This window comes from Geotrypetes seraphini, chromosome 5 (genome assembly GCF_902459505.1).
Source record: "Geotrypetes seraphini chromosome 5, aGeoSer1.1, whole genome shotgun sequence".
NCBI lineage: Eukaryota > Metazoa > Chordata > Amphibia > Gymnophiona > Dermophiidae > Geotrypetes > Geotrypetes seraphini.
The window spans coordinates 19,646,994-19,668,017 of record NC_047088.1 but is presented as its reverse complement, the minus strand read 5'-3'; the positions used below and the strand labels follow the sequence as shown (position 1 = coordinate 19,668,017).

At 40.7% G+C, this 21,024-nt stretch overlaps 1 protein-coding gene across 3 annotated transcripts in view; it reads right to left on the bottom strand.

Annotated features, from left to right (window-relative positions):
- ACSL4 (acyl-CoA synthetase long chain family member 4) overlaps window positions 1–21,024 on the bottom strand; it is a 108,000-nt gene that overhangs the window by 6,983 nt on the left and 79,993 nt on the right. For all 3 annotated transcript variants that reach the window (XM_033945480.1, XM_033945481.1, XM_033945482.1), the window contains exons 11-14: window positions 13,694–13,866; window positions 9,149–9,223; window positions 6,510–6,701; window positions 5,457–5,571 (exon numbers count right to left, since the gene is read on the bottom strand). In XM_033945480.1, coding sequence (XP_033801371.1) covers window positions 5,457–5,571; window positions 6,510–6,701; window positions 9,149–9,223; window positions 13,694–13,866 — 555 coding nt within the window. The remainder of the gene's footprint in view (window positions 1–5,456; window positions 5,572–6,509; window positions 6,702–9,148; window positions 9,224–13,693; window positions 13,867–21,024) is intronic.

The window sequence follows — 21,024 nt, the reverse complement described above, 5'->3', positions numbered from 1 at the left end:
GAACGCAGAGAGAGGGGAGACATGATCGAGACGTTCAAATATGTCACGGGCCGTATCGAGGTGGAAGAGGATCTCTTTTTCCTTAAAGGACCCACGACAACAAGAGGGCATCTGTTGAAAATCAGGGGTGGGAAATTTCATGGCGACACCAGAAAATATTTCTTCACCGAAACAGTGGAATAATCTTCCACAACAGGTAATTGAGGCCAGCAGCGTGCCAGATTTTAAGAAAAGATGGGATTGGCATGTGGGATCTCTTCATGGAGGTAGTTAGGGGGTGGGCCATTAGTGTGGGCAGACTAGATGGGCCGTGGCCCTTTTCTGCCGTCATGTTCTATGTTTCTATGACTGCCTGGCAATAACTGGAGTTACTCTTTTCCCACAGACTGCCCTCTTCTTCTCCTGCCAAATTGTCTACGACTCTGGCCTTGGCTGGAAAGGTACACCAGTTTACTAAAGCACACATCTTACCTGGAACAGGTATTATCCAAGGACAGCAGGCAGGTATTCTCACAAGTGGGTGACGTCATCCATGGAGCTCGATACGGACAGTGCAAAGGTGTACTCTCACTTTAAAAGACTGCCCCTATTGCGCATGCGCCAGTGCCTTATTGCCCTTTGGCTCACAGTAAAAAAGCTAACTAGGGGAGGTGGGAGGGTTGTGGAAATATCTGCTTGCTGTCCTTGGTTAACATCCGTTATAGGCAAGTAACTGTGCTTTATCCTAGGTCAAGCAGGCAGCATATTCTCACAGCTGGGTTGGAAGGAAGTTGACTTTATATAGAAAGTTTGGTTGAACCGACTATCCCATCTGGAAAGATTCTCTAGACGGTAATGGGATATGAAAATATGAATCGAGGACCAAGTAGCTGCTTTACAGATGTCCTCAATGGGTGTGGAATTTAGATGAGTTACGGAAGTTGCCACTGCTCTAACCCTATGTGCTGAGACACAACCATCCAGCAGCAGCCCAGCCCAACAAAAAGAGATACAGTCCACGAGCCATGTGGAAATCGTCCATTAGGATCAAATGAAAAGAACAACTGAGTGGATTTTCTGTGAGGTGTTGTCCAATCTAGATAATAAGCAAGAGCACACACGTATGCAGTCCAATGTGATCTTGGGAAGAAGACAGAAAGACTGGATCAGATAAAATTTGGAGATGAACTTTGGGAGGAATTTAAGATGAGTTCAAATAATAACTCTTGGTAGAATGTTGCATAAGGAGGGTCTGATTCAAGTGCTTGTAGTTCACTGACTCGACGTGCAGAAGTGACAGAGATGAGGGAAAACCAGTTTCCAAGTGAGATATTTAAAAGATGAAGACACTAGTGGTTCAAAAAGCCTTCATCAGGGTTGAAAGTACAACATTAAAATTCCAAGCTACTGGAGGAGGCATGATTGGTGGCTTGGTTTGAAGAAGACTTTTAATGAAGCTGGAGACTAAGGGAATAACCTTTTGTCAAGAGGTGAATGAAAAGCACCAATAGCAGTAAGATGAACTATGATTTAAGTAATTTTAAGGCCAGAGTTAGAAAGATGCAAGAGATATTTAAGTACTGATGGCAGACGAGTTGTTTCTGGTTGCAGAGAATGTTGAATGCACCAGTGTGAAGCGAGTTCACTTGAAACTGCAACATCGCTGGGTGGAAAGTTTTCTGGAAGTTTCAATGATAGCCGACACTGGTGCAGAGAGAGTAAAAGCACCTTCTTGGTAGGAGATAGATACCACGCTGTGAGAGCTAATGAACGTAAGTCAGGACGGAGAAAAGATCCTTCATTCTGTATCAGCAGTGTTGAAAAGATCTGCAGCATGATGGATTCCCATACACTGAACTGAAGGAGAGGGAACCACGGTTGTCTCAGCCTGTTCCTGGTGTAGTTTGAACAGAGTCTTTCCGAGCAGAAGTATTAGAGGGAAAGCATAAAATAATTTCTCTGTCCAGTATAGCAGAAATGCACTGTTTTCCAAGCAATTGGGAGTATAGATTCTGGAACAGAAGACTGGAAGTTTGTGATTGTGGGGGGAAGCAGAGATCCACTTGTGGGGTTCTCCCAATTGTCAAATATTTGATGTAGGACAGCTGAGTTGAGTGACCGTTCGTGAGGCTGCAGAAGTCTCCTCAGCTTGTCTGCTAAGATGTTCTGTGTTCCTGATAGATAAACCGCTTAGAGAAATATGTTGCGAGAAATCGCACAGGACCAAATTTTTATTGCTTCTTAGCAAAATGTGCAAGACTCTGTGACTCCTTGCTTGTTCACGTAGTACATGGCAACTTGATTGTCCGTTCAAATAAATACTACTTGATTGAGAAGGCGATCTTGAAATGCGAGCAGAGCATTGCAGATCATCTGAAGCTCAGGAGATTGATGTGGAGAGTTTTCTCTTGAGAATTCCAGCTACCTTGAGTATGGAGGTCATCAAGGTGCGCTCCCCAACCAATCATGGAAGCATCCATTGTTAATATCGTTTGATGCGGTGGAGTATGGAAGAGAAGGCCTCTAGACAGATAAGAGTGGTGATCGCCACTCCCTTCAATGGTGGCTAAGCACTAAGTTTACTTTCAGTTGCTGGAATAGTGGATCAGTGGCTTAAGACCATTGAGCTGAGAGCATCATGCATGAACTGAAGATGCCATGTGACCTAGAAGACGTATCATTGGACATTCGGTGATGCTTTGAGCTCTGCTCAAACTGGGCTGGTACTGGTTGAGTCAATGCTTGTGCTGCCTGGGATTGTAATATGCTAGTGAACTCCCTTTGCATCAGTTCTTTAATCTGGTCCTGTAAAGATGGCACTAGTACTGTGATAGTCATCAGTACAGATGGTGCAGTAGTTATTGGGTGTTGAGGTGTTTGTGACTTCGATGAAGAGGCACATTTATGAGACACCAGTTGAAAAGATGGGGACCTCATTTTGCTGGGTCAACACTAGGCATGTGCCAATGGTGTAGACACTTGAGATGATGTTAATGCATGCTGAGGTGTTGGTGCATGCTTGGAGGAGGAATCATGCTCGTGCTTCTTAGCCTTTTCACTAGGTTCTCTAGATGGTAGAATTGCTTCCACCGCTGAGATTCAGCGAGGCATTGGTGCTGGTACCAGCTTTGACATTGAAGGTGTTCTTTGCTTAGCATCGGAATCAGCAGACATCCTTTATTCTCCTGGTGTGGACCCCAAAAATGTCTTGTATTGCAGCTATCTAGCTTTCAATGATCTTTTTAAAGTTGAGAGCAGCCTGACAAGAGTCTACACAGTAGTCAGGACTGAGAAACTGAACCCACCAATTGTGTGGATCAGTGGCTGAGGTGGTCGAGTGCACCGCTTAAAGCCCACTAGAAGGCTTTGACATCAAGGGAAAAACCGCCAATGCAAGATAGAAGGACTCAATGGTCCGGGAAGGTCACTTAGATGCTGTTATACTTCTGACTTGAAAATAGGCAAAGAGAGTCCAAAGGTCCAAAAAACAGACCATAGAAGAAATGAAAAATTTTCAATCAGGAGTGAAAAAGAAAATATTAAATGAAAGAAAAATGAAGAAAAATATAGCGGGAAGGTGAAAAATGGTAGTTTGACTCACTTTTGGAAGAACTTCATAGAAAACTGAGAACCGATGGTCCCATGAGATAACAGGTGGGAAGAAACTGGTGCATGTGTGGTACGGGCTGTCTCGAGATTTTTCAGTCTTTTAAAGTGACAGTACGCATTTGTACTGTCTGTACCAGGCTCTGTGGATGATGTCACCCACAAGTGAGAATATGCTGCCTGCTCATTCTGAGATAAAAAGAACTGTACTCGCTTAGTTCTCAAACTAATGGGAAGAGATCCTTGAGAGTCCAGGAACAGAGAGAAGTCAACATGCAAACAGCTCACCCTTAGAAATGCTCTATGACAAAGAAAATGGGGTGGGGGGGGGGAGGAAACCAGTGTTAACATTCCACAAGTACTTTAGTTCTCAAGGCTGCCCGGCCAAGACCACAGACAGCATGTGCCTCAAAGACTATTAATTGTTTTGTTGTTGGGTGTTGGGGAGATGAAATACAATTAAAATATTTAAAATCTCTAAACATCCCTCTCCCCTGTCTGTCCTACCAAACCAATTAACAGATTTCACAAGATACACTACCATCTGCTGGAGACTGAGAAATAATAATACGGAGAGTGCACAGGACATTAGAGCAATGCCACTAGTTAGTGTTTCTCAGTCTCTATCAGCCGGTAGGAGAAGGCAAACCCATGTGTTTGGACTAGTCTGGAGGGATACTATGGAAGAATGACTTTCAAACTGATGGACACAACCGACATTGCCAGCAACAGAAGTCATGGAAAATGCTAAAAATCAATTATAAAGAACAATTATAAAGCCTACAAACCCTGTTCATGTCAGTTTGGCAAAGTATGCCTCATTCCCCCCCCCCCCCCCCAAGATGTGCTGGTATCCCAAAACAGCTGCATCCTCTTCAGCAATTACATAGTAACATACATAGTAACATAGTAGATGACAGCAGATAAAGACCCGAATGGTCCATCCAGTCTGCCCAACCTGATTCAATTTAAATTTTTTCTTCTTAGCTATTTCTGGGCAAGAATCCAAAGCTCTACCCGGTACTGTGCTTGGGTTCCAACTGCCAAAATCTCTGTTAAAACCTACTCCAGCCCATCTAAACCCTCCCAGCCATTGAAGCCCTCTCCAGCCCATCCTCCCCCAAACAGCCATATACAGACACAGACTGTGCAAGTCTGCCCAGTACTGGCCTTAGTTCAATATTTACTATTATTTTCTGATTCTAGATCCTCTGTGTTCATCACACGCTTCTTTAAACTCAGTCACTGTTTTCCTCTCCATAACTCCACTCTGTAACTCTTCCAGCAGGGTGTGTTCTAACATCAGATGGCACTTAACTAAGAATAGAGCTAACTAATGGGGAGAAAACTCTTGTGAATCTATGATGACTCTTGAAACAAATCGTACTTATTATCACAGCTTTTCATAAAATAACAAATTAATCATGAAGCTCTCAGACCTAATACCCATTGATTTAGTGATGTCATCAAACTGGGGTACTCTCCGGGACCATTATTGCAATGATGGTCCCTGAGAGTACCCCAGTTTGGTGACATCACTAAATCAACAGGTATTAGGTCTGAGAGCTTCACGATTAATTTGTTATTTTATGAAAAGCTGTGATAATAAGTACAATTTGACTTAACTAAGAATGCCATCTCCTCGACACATCTACCGTCACCCCCTTCTTTTATCTCTATGGAACCACTGCTCAGATAAATATGCAGAATCTTTCACTGGATTTTAAGCACTGTAAATTTACTAGTCCTGAAACAGGAGTCTTCGTACATTTTCATTAGAGCAAACAAATCACAGCCTACAATCCAAGCCTACAATACAAGTAATTAAAGGCCTATTTTACTTTCAGGACTGATTACTGCACAAAACATACCTATTAGCATATGCACAGATGTTGTCAATAAGCGGACAGTTCTTTAGTACTGTCTCTACTTTGCCCAAAGACACATACTCTCCAGCCTGCAACTTCACCAAGTCTTTCTTCCGATCTGGAAAGCAGTTTAAAATAAGTCAGAAAAAGATGAGCTGCATTTACTAAACTGCGATAACATTTAAAAGGACCGAGATATGTGAAGATTTTGAAATCGCACATATACCTTCCATTTGTATATTAAAGATTTTTAGTAAGGCTGTACATTAAATCACTTGGTTAATCATGATTAAAATTTGTAATTGCAAGATTAATTGCATAAACCAGCTAACAGACAGGGTGGCAATGGGCAGTTAGCAGGGAAGGGAAGGTTCGGGTGGGGTCATTAACTGCATTCAAAATGAGTGCAAGTTATAAATTTTATGCATTAAATGTGCAACCCCACATTTTAGTTTACTCTAACATAAGAAAACTTAGCTGTAACTATTCTCCTCAATCAAAAACTAAAGGACGGCAGAACAAGAGAAAAATAAACTTTTGGGATAGTTTATGTCTGGGCAACATCTATATTTTTATGAGGCACCAAGGAATTTATTAAGAGCTGTACAGATTTCCTTTCATGCCTTCTCTCTCCACCAAGAGGTTGCATGTCCGAAAACACCTTGATTATTGGCTTGTGAGGGCCGACAGTCTGGGGGAACATAGGCAACAGGAACAACACCTGTTATTCTGTGTTTTCAGTAGGTAACAAAGTTATGTAAAAACTTTACTGACTATACAAGAAGCCAATACTGATAAATGTGTCTACTAATTTAAAAGCTCCTTTTACAAAGGTGCGCTAGCGTTATTAGCGCAAACGCTACCCGAAAAACTACTGCCTGCTCAAGAGGAGGTGGTAGCGGCTGGCGCATGCGGCATTTTAGCGCGCGCTATTCTGCACTTTAAGGCCCTAACGCACCTTTGTAAAAGGAGCTCTAAATATCCACGCACTTTAAAATGAACGAGATTCTAGCAGAAAAGCTGCGTAGATAGGACAGATTTCGACAAAGAACCAACCTATGATCTGCAAACAACCATCAGAATGGAACTCTCCAATATCTCCAGTACAAAACCATCTTTGTCCATTTCCATCAACAGAAAAATCCTCCTTTGTCTTCTTTTCGTCTTTAAAATATCCCATGGAAACGTTAGGCCCACCAATTACAATCTCGCCTCTAGGGTTTGGTTTGTCTCGAGTTGTATAACCTCCTAGGAGATGAGATGCGCATGCATTATTTTCAAAAATCAAAAGGTGGTCTAGAAAATGTTTCAATAAACTGAACAGCTTATTACAATTATCTCTTTATATACAGTACCTTAACAGTTTGATCAACACGCCATACAAACTAAAATATTGATTTGTTACTGTCAGTTTTATCATTCTTTTTTAATAATTCTTTATTCGTTTTCAAATTAAACAAGTGCACAAAATAATATATTACAACAAATTATTCCACAATAGCACTTTGATATCTATCATATAAAAATCTAGTAAATCAATAACCCCCCCTACCACCCACCCTTCATCATATTTTCAAAAAAAAAATATACACATATTATATATCATAGTATAACATATTATGTAAAATTATTTCTAACTCCCTCCCCCCTTTAGTGTGCTAAATAAGAAAAAGAAAAGGAGAAGAGACGAAGTGATGACTATTCACTACAATATTTTGCATAAAGTTAGTATATTTTTATAAAGTTAGTATATGTCCCTCTTTGTACTGTTATTGCTCATTCCATTTTAAATATATGACATAATGTATTCCACCAAAATGTATAACTTTTTAAAATCATTTTTATCATTTATCATTCAGTTTTATCATTCAAAAAATTAGTACAGTACTCCCCTGAAATTCACGGGGATTCCGTTCCAGGAACACCCGCAAATTCTGAAAAACCACGAATACGGTTTTTCAGCTGATCGAAGGCAGGAGAGGGCAGCTGGGGTGCCAGCGGGTGCTTAAATTGTGCTTACGAAGCCAGGCACATTTTCCTACCGCCTCTTCCTGGTACCAGAGTCATGGTTACACCAATCAGGAGCTGCTTTGATACACCAGATAGTGTATCTTAGCAGCTCCTGATTGGTGTAACCCATGACTTTAGCATCAGGAAGAGGCAGTCGGAAAATTCTGCAAATTACTGAGCCCGCGATTTGCGAACCGCAAATTCACGGGGGTTTACTGTATTTTGTTATCATGAAGCGACATGGAGTGCTATTTTCAAACACCATATGCCCAAGTAGAAGAGCTATTTGAAAATTGTGCAAAAGAATATGTATTACAAGGTCTGACAATTAAGTTCATGAATTTGCCACCGTGCGCTTACGTTGGCAGTGCTGTACAAACAGCTCAGTAAGGTTTCATAATCTTGGTATTTCAGTAATAATCTTGGTGTTCCGTGTCGATGTGTAGTGGTGTCTTGCCGAGTGGCGTTCATTATTGTCGTTGCATGTTTTTGTGTGCTGTTGCAAAAATGTCAGAGCTTGAATTAGAGCAATTAACAAACGTTAAATTTCTTGTTTAACTTGGTAAGAGTGGAAGTGAAATCAGGGACTTGTTAGTCCAAGCGTATGGGGATAATGCCATGAAGAAAATGGCAGTGTACAAATAGATTAAATGTTTTTCTGAAGGGAGAGAAAACGTCACTGATGAAGAGAGGTCAAAGCGGCCAATAACAAGCAGAACTGACAAAAACATTGCAAACATTTGTCAAATTGTGCATCAAAATCATCGGCTGACTGTGAAGAGCATAGCAGACCAGTAAACATCAATAGAGAAACAATTAGGAAAATCTTAACCGAAAATCTTGGCATGAGAAAGGTGTGCGCAAAAATAGTCCCTCGTGGCTCGTGCATCACGACAATGCACCAGCTCACACGGCACTGTCTGTGAAGGAGTTTTTAGCCACACCCTCCTTGCTCACCTGATCTGGTCCCCAATGAGTTTTTTCTTTACCAAAAGATAAAAGAAATATTAAAAGGAAGACATTTTTATGACTTGCAGGATATCAAGGGTGATACGACAGCTCTGATGGCCATTCCAGAAAAAGAGTTCCAAAATTGCTTTCAAGGGTGGACTAGGCACTGGCGTCGGTGCACAGCTTCCCAAGGGGAGTACTTCGAAGGTGACTGTAGTGATACTCAGCAATGAGATATGTAGTACTTTTTCTACGATGAGTTTGTGAACTTAATGGTCAGACCTTATATTAAAGAAGTCTTGTATAAACATTCATATATCCTATATTGCCTAAATATTTTTTTTTTTTTAAATTTGGTGCCCACTTATAAAATTTCCCCTAAGTTAATCATTTATACATTAATCAAGAGAACTGTTCATATTATTGTAAGCTTGCTTTCTTGGTTATTGTTCATATCACCATAATATTAAAAGCAAGCAATCATTGTGTATTTGTAAGAGAGGACAGATCCCAGGCCAGTCAGTATGAATGATACCAATGTATTTTAAAATTGAATAACTGGAGCTCCAGAATAAGATAGAAAGCTTAGAAACTAGTCTTTTCTGAGTTAAGGAGTATCCTGCTCTCTATCACCTGAAGCATCACTGTTAAGCTACCTTTCCTGTTGTTATCAGCACAGAAAGGCACACTCACAGGAAGCGCTTCAATACAATATTTGAAACTAATATAGTCACCTTCCAGCCAGTCTCTCAGTTTCACCTCACAGCAGGCGAGGGGTGCACCAACTCGGCCAGTACTGTAGTCAGAAACTAAAGGGGAAAAAATAAAGCAATTTTATGGCTGTGAATAAAAGCAATTCAGGTTTACAGTGCTATTAGTATATATGGTTCTTTATTTGACCAGATAACACATCACTTTTAAAAGGGATCACAAGAAGCACAAGACAATTATTTGTCATAGAATTCCCTTCTGTCACCAAGTTGGTGACTTGAGTTGCTATTCTGGGACTTCAAGTTTCAAGTTTAATAAAAATTTGATTAATCGCTTTATCTGTATTCAAAGCGATGTACATTTTGATAAAATTACATTGTTAAAATTATTACTACATTAAATAAAACAAACTCAACTTAAGACAAATACAACAAAATTGGAAACATAAGGAGTTGTGGGGAGAATTTACATTATATTAAAAGTCTGGAGAGACATATAGGGAAAGTACATAAGGGAGGGTAGGGTGATGGAAGAAAGAGAAAGAAAAAAAAAATGATTTCTGATGTTTTGAAAATCAAGTTATGATTAGTTTATGAATGCATCATTGAAGAGAAAAGTTTTTTTAGACCACCAATCCCCTCCTCCGCTCTGGATGTCATTTGCTTGGTCTTTCATAAAAGGGTGTTAGAGCAAGAACCCATTTGCAATCTAGAATATGGAGGGACTTTCTTGTGAGGATCTGAAGAGAGAAAGTATTTGGACTAGGACTGCACATTTAACGTATTAAATGGTTAATGTGTGTCAAAAATTAACGCACATTAACACAGGCCTCCTTATCTCCTTAGCATCACCCATCGTCTGCAACCAGCTGCTGCCCACCACCTGCCACGGGCCACTATACCCCTCCCACTCTCTCACTCACCTTTCATAGCCCAGCAACATTGCTGACAGGCTAGCTGGCTCCAGTCACTCGCTGTCTATTCACATCCTACTACATCAGAACAGGCGATTTAACTTCCTGTTCCGGTGTAGCAAAGACTGAAGAGACTGTGATAGACTGGAGCCAGCTAGCCTGCTGGCAGTGCTCTGCTGAAGCTTAATTCGGAAAAGACAAAGGGCTCCTTTTATCAAGCCGCGCTAGCGGTGTTAACACACGCGACTTTCCTCACGCATTAACCCCCGCGCTGGCTAAAAACTACCGCCTGCTCAAGAGGAGGCGGTAGCGGCTATCACAGCCAGCGGTTTAGCGTGCAGTATTATGCGCGTTAAACCGCTAGAGCGGCTTGATAAAACCAAAGTTTTTTCTTGTTAGTCCTAATGATAAAATCAATGAAAATGTACTTCATTTAAATGGTCAAAACTATTCAATAGCCACTACGATCAAAATTTTAGGTGTTATGTTAGATCGCTTGTTATCTTTTAACGACCATACCAACCTGATGATTAAAAAATGTTTTTCAGTACTATGGAAACTTCATACTATTAAAAAATATTTTGATTCAATGTCTTTTAGGTTACTGGTTCAGTCATCAATTTTGTCCAAATTGGACTAGTGCAATATTGTTTATCTGGGATCTCATAAAAAAATCCTTAATAGACTCGGAATAATACAGAATACAGCAGTTCACCTGATTTTTGGTCTTAATAAAACATGATCATGGAAGTCTTTATTATTTAAAGCTCCATTGGTTGCAGTTTGAGGCTAGAGTTTTGTTTAAATTTGGCTGTATCTGTTTTAAAGTCTTATTTGGATGACTCCAACCTACCTCTCTTCCCACTTTGAATTTTTTAATTCAAGAATACACAAAAAACTTACTGGTTTACGTTTCCATTGGTAAAAGCATGTCGTTATAAGAGATTCTTAGGAAAAACCTTTGCATTTCAGGCTAGTGCAATGAATTTATGTTGGAATATGCTTATTCCCCAAGCTCAGCTTTATTATTCTTAAAACTTATCTGTTTGATAAATGTGTGACTTAATTGCCATTTTGTATTTTCTGAGAAATTTTGATATGCTTATGTAAGCAATACACCGTTTGTGTACTTCCTTCTTGCTGTAGACCGCCTTGAACTAATGGTTTGGCGGTATATAAGAATAAATTATTACTATTATTGCTAGTGGGCTATGAAAGGTTAGCGAGAGGGAAGAAGGAAACAAAACCCATCCACACCATGGGGGAAGAGAGAGACAGAGACCCTACCACACCCGGGAGGGAGGGGGAAGGAAGGAGAGAGAGCCAGAACACAATAACTCAAATTTTGTCAAAACTAAGCTAACGCATCAAAACACAGCATGAATCAAACTTCTCATATTTCTACAAATTCACTTAAAGAGTCAAAATGATTTCAGTATGGAACAAACATCACACCTATATTCTAGTAAGGATAAAATTAACTGAGAAATCTTGACCAAAACTACATTCTCAACAGTTACTGTATTTTGGCTTTTCATAGCAGTATAAATTAAATAAAAGATTTCCAAAATCTAGTCACACTTGATAAACAGATTGGAGGAGTTTTATGTGTAACTCAAAAAAACTCTACAAGGGGGTGCTGTAAAGTTTTTAGCTCAAACAACTTCCTAAATTGAGTGTTATTTTGCCACTGTAACAGAAGAGTCTGTAGCAGAAGAGTTATTTTATTTTGCAAAGTGCCAGTTTGAAATCGTATTGCTATGTTTTGACATTGTTTCAGATCATTCATTGAACCGTGTCAACAAAAAGTGTGGCACTCCGAGCCATCATGAAGTTTCTATTCCGGCAGAAGAAAAATCCAAAGGAAATTCATGAATGTATGATGCAAACATTAAGTGACAAATGCCCATCGTACTCCACGGTGAAGAAGTGGTGCGCAATCTTTCAGTGAGGAGATTGAGACCAAAGATGCAGAAAGGTCTGGGAGGCTTCAGACAGTGTCAACTCCTGAAACTATTGACCATGTCCACAACCTAATTTTGGCAAATCAGCGAATATCGGCTAAAACAATTGCCGAGACACTACAGATATCCAGGGAATATGTTGGGCGTATAATCCACGAGCAGCTGGGTTATGCAGAAGTCATTAGCCAAGTGGATGCCCAAATGTTTGAATGCTGACAAGAAACGACATCGAGTGGACACTTCCAAATTGATTTTGCAGCATTTTCAGCAAGCTGGTGCCAACCTTTTGGAACAATTAATTACCGTTGATGAAACATGGTCCCAAGACAAAACAGTCCATGTAATGGCGTTACTTAGCTTCTCCAAAACCAACAAAATTAAAGACCCAAAAGTCTATGAGGCAAACATGGTTTTTCCCGTTGCATAGAGCACTCTGGAACCCTGTTCATTTACAAAAATTGGATTGCTCTAAGTCTAATAAATGTTGGCATTGTCATCTCAAAGCTGGAACTTTAGATCATTTATTGTTTTATTGTCCATTCATTAAGGCTTTTTGGGAGTCTATTTGGGATCAAATAAATTGCCTGTTAGAGAATCATGTAGCATTGTCATATGACACAATTTTATTTGGCATGCCTATGAAAGCTAAATGTCAAATATCTGCTAATAATAACAAGCTTTTGATGATATTAACAGGAGTTGCCATCCAACAAAGGACTGTAGAAGACTGAATTATTGTTTTTGGTGGAATTCAGTTTGTCATGTGTATAAAATGGAAAGAGCGTTGGCAGTTCAAAAAGGTTATTATAATAAATTTAAGGATGTGTGGGGACCATTATTAAATTATAGTAATGAATAAGTTACACTTTTCCCAATTTTAATACACATGTGGATTTGGGGTAGGGGGGGTTTCTTGGTTTTCCATTAAGAATATATATATGAATGTCATAAGATATTATTTTCAGGTGGTATATATTAGTTATATATGAATTTGGGAGGGGGTGGGGGTTAAATCAAGTGATGTTTTATTATAATTGTTTGATATTTACTGTTCACTTGATGTAAGTTATAAAATGAATAAAGAATTAAAAAAAAAAGACCCAAAAGTCAGCAGGAAAGGTCATGGCCACAGTGTTTGGGGATCAGGAAGGCGCTTCAATGACTGCCCATCTTCCAAGGGGCCAAACAGTTCCTGCAGAATACTACTGTAACTTGCTCTGCCAATTAAAGGAAGCATTGGCAAAGAAAAAAAAAGGAAAGTGAAGTTGTAGAAAGGAGTTCCCTTTTTGCAAGACAATGAACCTGCTCACAAGGCTGGTAAAATGATGGATATTTTGACGCAGTTGGGCTTTCAGTACATCCACCCTGCTCACCAGATCTTGCTCCATCTGACTATTTTCTGTTTCCAAAACCTTAAAAAAAAGAATTTGAAAGAGCAACAATTTTTAAAGTGATTCGGAGACGATTGCAGCAGTGGAGCAGTTATTTCAGTGATCAGACATCGGCGTGTTTTTGGAAGGGTTACAGAAACTTCAGACACAATGTGCTTAAGCGAGCTGAACTTAGGGGTGTATAGATGTGGAATAACTTGTAAGTTTCATGGCTCCACGTCATTCCTTCTTGGTTGGGCTGAGAACATTTCAGCACCCCCTCGTAAAGCTGTAATCAAACATGAAAAACAAAATATTGACCTTCAGTGATTGTGCCTGCACCACATGTTTCTGTTAATCCGTAGCCCTGGCCAACAGGGCAGCAGAAGCAAATATTCATAAACCTCTGTGTCTGGGGCGAAAGGGGAGCACCTCCTGACAGCATCATCCGCACATTCCCGCCAAGTAATGCCTTCACCTTTTTAAATAGTAATCTGAAAGAGAAAAAAACAGGTCTAAATACAAGAAATACACCGTCTGTAAGAATTTCCAAATAGAATTATGAATTCTGGCACATGAAAGGGAAGAAAGATAACTGGAACTGCAAAGTGTACAGCTCAGAAAGCTGAATAGTCACAAAGGTCATACGGGCAAACAAGCTACACAAAGCACCATTATAATTTGTTTGGGAATGCAAATATCTCTGTTTGTTTCTGGAACAGAAGAGCCTAAAAGAGCTAGCAATTAGAGATCAGCTGCTCTAACATTAATATAGAAATGTCTGCTGATTTTTCCAGATGTGGCCCAAGCAACGCAATTAAGAAGAAAATCCTTTTTGGCTTTGAAATCTAGGGTGTTGGCTTTAGGAGCCACATTTTATTTGAAATTTCCCTGTAAATGCTTGATTAAATTTAAGGAGAATGATTATGTTTATTGGGACTCAACTCAGTTAGAACAATTTTTGCAACATCAAGAATCTATTAGTATTTCTTCTGCTACCACATAATTAATTATTTGGAGTTTTGAATTTCTAACACTAATATGATTGATCTATATGATCATGTTTATTTATGAGACTTTTGTTATCGTATATAGTATTTGTTCTCCCACAGTTATGAGGACTAGAGGAATTGCGTGATAACCTTTTGGTTGTAATACTGTCTCTATAATTTTGTTTATGTACCATCCTTCTTTTATTATTATGTACAAGTAATAATGTTTTAAAACTTGAATAAAAAAAAAAAAAAAAGAAATGTCTGCTGTGTATAGAAATGTCTGCAGCACGTGGCACATGAGGGAGGGGTGGGGGCCCCAGGCTCAGCCTCCTCAGATCTCTTGAGCGTCCTGGGAGTACATATGGACCGCTTTGGTGGGGTGGGGTGGGGCTGGCTAAGTCATTCCCCGAAGCAGCAAATGTTGCATGGAAGATGCTGGACCTTCAAGGAGGCACTGGTAGCCATCCAGTGCAAATCTGGCTTGAATCATAGTAGATGATGATGGCAGATAAAGACCCGAATGGTCCATCCAGTCTGCCCAACCTGATTCAATTTAAATTTTTTTTTTTTTCTTCTTAGCTATTTCTGGGCGAGAATCCAAAGCTTTACCCGGTACTGTGCTTGGGTTCCAACTGCCGAAATCTCTGTTAAGACTTACTCCAGCCCATCTACACCCTCTCAGCCATTGAAGCCCTCCCCTGCCCATCCTCCTCCAAACGGCCATACACAGACACAGACCGTACAAGTCTGCCCAGTAACTGGCCTAGTTCAATCTTTAATATTATTTTCTGATTCTAAATCTTCTATGTTCATCCCACGCTTCTTTGAACTCAGTCACAGTTTTACTCTCCACCACCTCTCTCGGGAGCGCATTCCAGGCATCCACCACCCTCTCCGTAAAGTAGAATTTCCTAACATTGCCCCTGAATCTACCACCCCTCAACCTCAAATTATGTCCTCTGGTTTTACCATTTTCCTTTCTCTGGAAAATATTTTGTTCTACGTTAATACCCTTTAAGTATTTGAACGTCTGAATCATATCTCCCCTGTCTCTCCTTTCCTCTAGGGTATACATATTCAGGGCTTCCAGTCTCTCCTCATACGTCTTCTGGTGCAAGCCTCCTATCATTTTCGTCGCCCTCCTCTGGACCTCCTCAAGTCTTCTTACGTCTTTCGCCAGATACGGTCTCCAAAACTGAACATAATACTCCAAGTGGGGCCTCACCAATGACCTGTACAGGGGCATCAACACCTTCTTCCTTCTACTGACTACGCCTCTCTTTATACAGCCCAGAATCCTTCTGGCAGCAGCCACTGCCTTGTCACACTGTTTTTTCGCCTTTAGATCTTCGGACACTATCACCCCAAGGTCCCTCTCCCTGTCCGTGCATATCAGCTTCTCTCCTCCCAGCATATACGGTTCCTTCCTATTATTAATCCCCAAATGCATTACTCTGCATTTCTTTGCATTGAATTTTAGTTGCCAGGCATTAGACCATTCCTCTAATCCAGTGCATCAGAGCTTGAGGAGTCCATCTATGCTGAATTACTGCAAATTCAAGGGATATTAAGGCAAATAGAGGCTTTTTAATTCAAATTGGGAAATCCAAGATGGCCACCACAATAGTGATTTTGGCACTAAAAACAGCTCGGGAGAGCTGTACAGAAACTCAACACTCAGGGAAGGGATTTTTTTTTTTTTTTTAAGAGGTAGAGGACCCCTAATCTAGCCCTATAAACTTTTAAATTTGCATTTTTCAGACCCCCCAATCCCGATTTTCCCCATAGACTGCAATAGCCAATACTCGCATGTGCTTGCTGGTATATTGAGAACTTCCTGAGCTGCCACTGCAGCCATAAATGAGAAAAGACTTTCTGCCTCAGGCAAGCATAGAATCTGGGTGTTTGCTTCTTCGGGCTGCCAGCCAAACCCCAAAAGGTGGGCTGAGACCTCGATTCCCACAGATCCACACCAAGCAACAAGGGGAGGGAAAGACACAGCCCAACTCAGGGCCTCACAGCCTGTGCTCAAGACCCAAACTCTGGGGCGAGCCTTGCTACAAGGGGAATGATCACTTAGTGTCTTCAACTGCTAGAGCAGGCTGGCTAGTCAGGTACTCCGAAACCAGAGAAGTCTGCCAGTTACAGACTTTCGCTGAGAGTCTCTGTGTTCTCACAGTCAGAGCTTTTCTAGGAGCATTGGGGACCCTGCAGCAGGAACAAAACCCCAAAAAATAAAACAAAAAAGTCAAAGCAGATCAGATTCCTTCTGAACATGCTTACAGAAGGGAAAAACTGAGGAGCTACAGCACAGCCCTCTGGAGAAGGAGGCAGAGCTGAAAAAATGATTGATGCCTTCTGCAGGGAACATGCAGTTTGGGGGTGACTAACCAACTGTTCGAGACCTTTACACCCGTTGCACTGGAATCCAAAATATATTAGCAATGTGATAGGGAAAAATAATAGTATAATATGGCTGAGGCACTATACTTTGGGGGAGGGGGGAGCCTCCTAATAGAAGTATATAGTACTTCAGATTGGACCAGAGAGTAGTAAAGGGATGGTTGCAAGTAGGACAGATAAGAAAAAGAGGTGGCCCATTTTCAAACAGAAGAGGGAGAAAATAGAAATCTCTAATGTAAAATGGATGTGGAGGAGGGAGAGTAGCAAATGACAAAGAGAAAAAAATGTAGTTAAGGCACAAGACCTTGCATACACTTATTATTGCCACCAGCTTCGTGAGGATTTGCAGACTTTAGTATATCGGCGTGTGGACTGTTTTTTTACAGTCAATTCAGTGGTTTTTGAAGAACTCTCTTCTTTTCTGGAATACTTATGAACTTTGTATCATGATATGAGATGATATTGCACTTTTAATAACATCGCAGCTAAGAAGGGATTTTTGGGTTTATTGCACCTTATCAGATAGTATAGGTAGATGTTTTGATGACTAATTCTGCATTGTGTTTATTTTATATTAAATAAATATGCTTGTAATACTTTATTGTTGCTTATGTTTATGCTTCAATATTTAAGTGATTCCATGTTTGTTTGAAGCTATTTTCTAAATTGTTTCCCATTATATATTGTTTTGTGAATACATTTATTATTGCCAACCGTTTCTGCCAGTGAGAAGAGAGTAGAGCTACTGGTATTCAAAAAATGCTCAGAGAAGTGAAACCCTGAAGAGGGGGTGAAAACCACCTCTTGAGAGGAAGAGTTTACCATCCAATCATTGCATTCACATGTAGAAAATCACTCTCTGGTCACTGAAAAATATAATTTTATAACACTTATGTGGTATTATTCCAAAAGCTATGTCAGAAACTCTCTATATGGACAAAATATGATTGCACTTAGCTTGCAAAAATCTTAGAAAGGTTAACAGTCTCAGGGGTCCCAACGTGGCCCCGTTTCGAGATCTTCTGCTTCAGGAGACCCAAACGTGTTTGTTTAAAGCCCTCTGTGCAGCCTTGATAGAAACAATTTTTTGCCAAGAGAAATCTGAAAGAAAATATGTATACATTGTTACAAAGCTCCCTCGTCGCAGCAGTATTCTCTAGCTTACTGCAAAGAGAGAAAAAACTTGACATCATTTGTGGCAAAACAATGAGGAAAAGAAGAGCTCATACACACATACCGGTCTTAAGATTCAAAATGTCCAAACGACAAGGAGCACAAACCACCTCACCCGATTTATATCAAACAAGGGGGGAGGGGGAGGTGACCTCCGTTAAAACGTAATGACGTCAGCAGAACGTCAAAACTATTTCTGCTGACGCAAGCCAGCTGATGATGCACATAAAGTATGTTGAAAAAAGAAAAAGAAAAAACCACAAAAAATCACAAAAACGCAACCCACTCGATTTCACTGTTAAGCCCGTGTGGGTGTAGAGTATTCAATATGTAGATCCACTGCTGTTCTTTACGCCACAATGTCCTTTGTACATCACCCCCCCGAGGTAGAGTGACAATGTCCAAAATAGAGAATTTTAAATCTGCTATGCAGTGAGCATGATGAAGCCAGTGTTGGACCAGCGGGGCTTCTTGTACACCTGATCTTATTCTACTAAGGTGCTCTCCTATGCGGGTCTTTATGCTCCGAATAGTGTGGCCCACGTATTTCATGCCACACGGACATTGAATGATGTATACCACTTCTTTGGTATTACAATTAGAAGCCAAAGAGGTGGGTTTCTTCTTCATGGTTAAATTCATCTCCTGAATGGGGACACTGTGCGGACACACTTTGCAGGTGCCACACGGCGTATGCCCACTCACATCCGGGGAGGCTGCTACAAGTGTGCTGAAAAATTGTGAATGCACCAGACGTTGTTTAAGATTCTGGTTCTTGGTGAAGGCAAAACGGGGCACAGCCTGAAACTCAGGGTGATACTGCATGATGTGCCACTTCTGTTTGATGATACGTTTGATATGGAAAGCCAAATGTGAGTAAGGTAAAACACATACCAGAGGTTGTTGTACAGCTGTGGGTTGAGACTCCAACAACAGGGAACGGTTAGCATACAGCCCCCTCTTGTATGCTTTTCGAATGACTCCAGCTGGATACCCTCGTTCTTCAAATCTTAATTTCATAACCTCCGATTGCTGAATGTAGTCTTGTGTATTGGTGCAGAGTCTCCGGAGTCTTAGAAACTGTCCCACGGGGATATTGTCCCTCAGATGTCTGGGATGAAAGCTGTCGTATTCCAGAAGATTGTTACGATCCGTGGGTTTGCGGTATATGGTTGTTTGAAAATGTCCATTAATCAGTAACACATTAATGTCTAAGAAAGGGACTTGATGGTAATTGATAGTCATAGTAAATTGTAGATTGCCGTCACAACTGTTGAGCCATTCCAAAAACTGGTGCAACTCATCGACTGTGCCCAACCATACTCCAAGTATGTCGTCTATATATCTCTTCCAAAACAACATTTGTCGCCAATATGTTGAAGGATACAAAAAACTGTTCTCAAATTTAGAGACATACAAACAGGCAATAGACGGAGCCATTTTAGCTCCCATGGCTGTGCCTTTTACTTGTTTGTAAAAGGCATCACCGAACTGAAAATAATTCATGCCTAATGCAATAGCAGCCAAGGTGGTCAAAAAATTAATCCTGGTGTCTGAAAGATCCATAAGGCATAGTTCTGCTCTAATGATGTCTATTGCCTCACGTTGGGGTATATTAGTATACAGTGCGGCAATGTCCAAGGTGAAAAGTATAGCTCCTTCCGGGATGTCATGAAATGTGTCTAAAAATCTGATAATAGAAGCAGAATCCAGGACATATGAAGGTGCAAGAGGCACCCTGTCCTTCAAATAGGAATCCAACATGGATGATAATGGTTCCAATACAGACCCTATCCCTGAAACTATGGGTCTTCCTGGAGGTGATTGCAAGGACTTATGAATTTTGGGAACAAAGTAAATAACAGGGGTCCTGGGATTTTTACAAAATAGAAATCTGTATTCCCGATCTGTAATGATACCCTGCTCCAATCCCTGAATTAAATGATGTGAAATAACATCCTGAATGTCTCCTACAGGGTCCATGTGAAGAACCTCATAGTAAGTGGTGTCTGTAAGTTGACGATAAGCTTCAGCCTCGTAATGGTCAGTGTCTAGAATGACTATACCCCCTCCCTTATCAGCCGGGCGTATGATAATGCTGTTGTCTGCTGCTAGAGAGTTCAAAGCTAGCAACTGTGGACGGGAGAGGTTAAATCTACTGAGGGATTGCTGATATTCTACAGTCCCTATATCTTGAAGTACAAGATTCTCAAAGGCCTGAATGTGAGGGTCTACAGTGCCCGGAGGGCACCACGTGGATTTAACCTGTAGGTGTGGATGAGACATAGGTTCTGAGTCCGGCTGACTATTGGAGTCCATTAAGGAGCTACTCTGCGTGTCAGATTTTTCACTATGGAAGAAATTTCTGAGTCTGCATTTTCTAATGAACTTGAAAATGGCTATGCGAGTATCAAAAGAATGGTATGTGCTAGTAGGAACAAAGGATAGAACCAGAATCTTAAACAACGTCTGGTGCATTCACAATTTTTCAGCACACTTGTAGCAGCCTCCCCGGATGTGAGTGGGCATACGCCGTGTGGCACCTGCAAAGTGTGTCCGCACAGTGTCCCCATTCAGGAGATGAATTTAACCATGAAGAAGAAACCCACCTCTTTGGCTTCTAATTGTAATACCAAAGAAGTGGTATACATCATTCAATGTCCGTGTGGCATGAAATACGTGGGCCACACTATTCGGAGCATAAAGACCCGCATAGGAGAGCACCTTAGTAGAATAAGATCAGGTGTACAAGAAGCCCCGCTGGTCCAACACTGGCTTCATCATGCTCACTGCATAGCAGATTTAAAATTCTCTATTTTGGACATTGTCACTCTACCTCGGGGGGGTGATGTACAAAGGACATTGTGGCGTAAAGAACAGCAGTGGATCTACACATTGAATACTCTACACCCACACGGGCTTAACAGTGAAATCGAGTGGGTTGCGTTTTTGTGATTTTTTGTGGTTTTTTCTTTTTCTTTTTTCAACTCTCTTTTTTCAACATACTTTATGTGCATCATCAGCTGGCTTGCGTCAGCAGAAATAGTTTTGACGTTCTGCTGACGTCATTACGTTTTAACG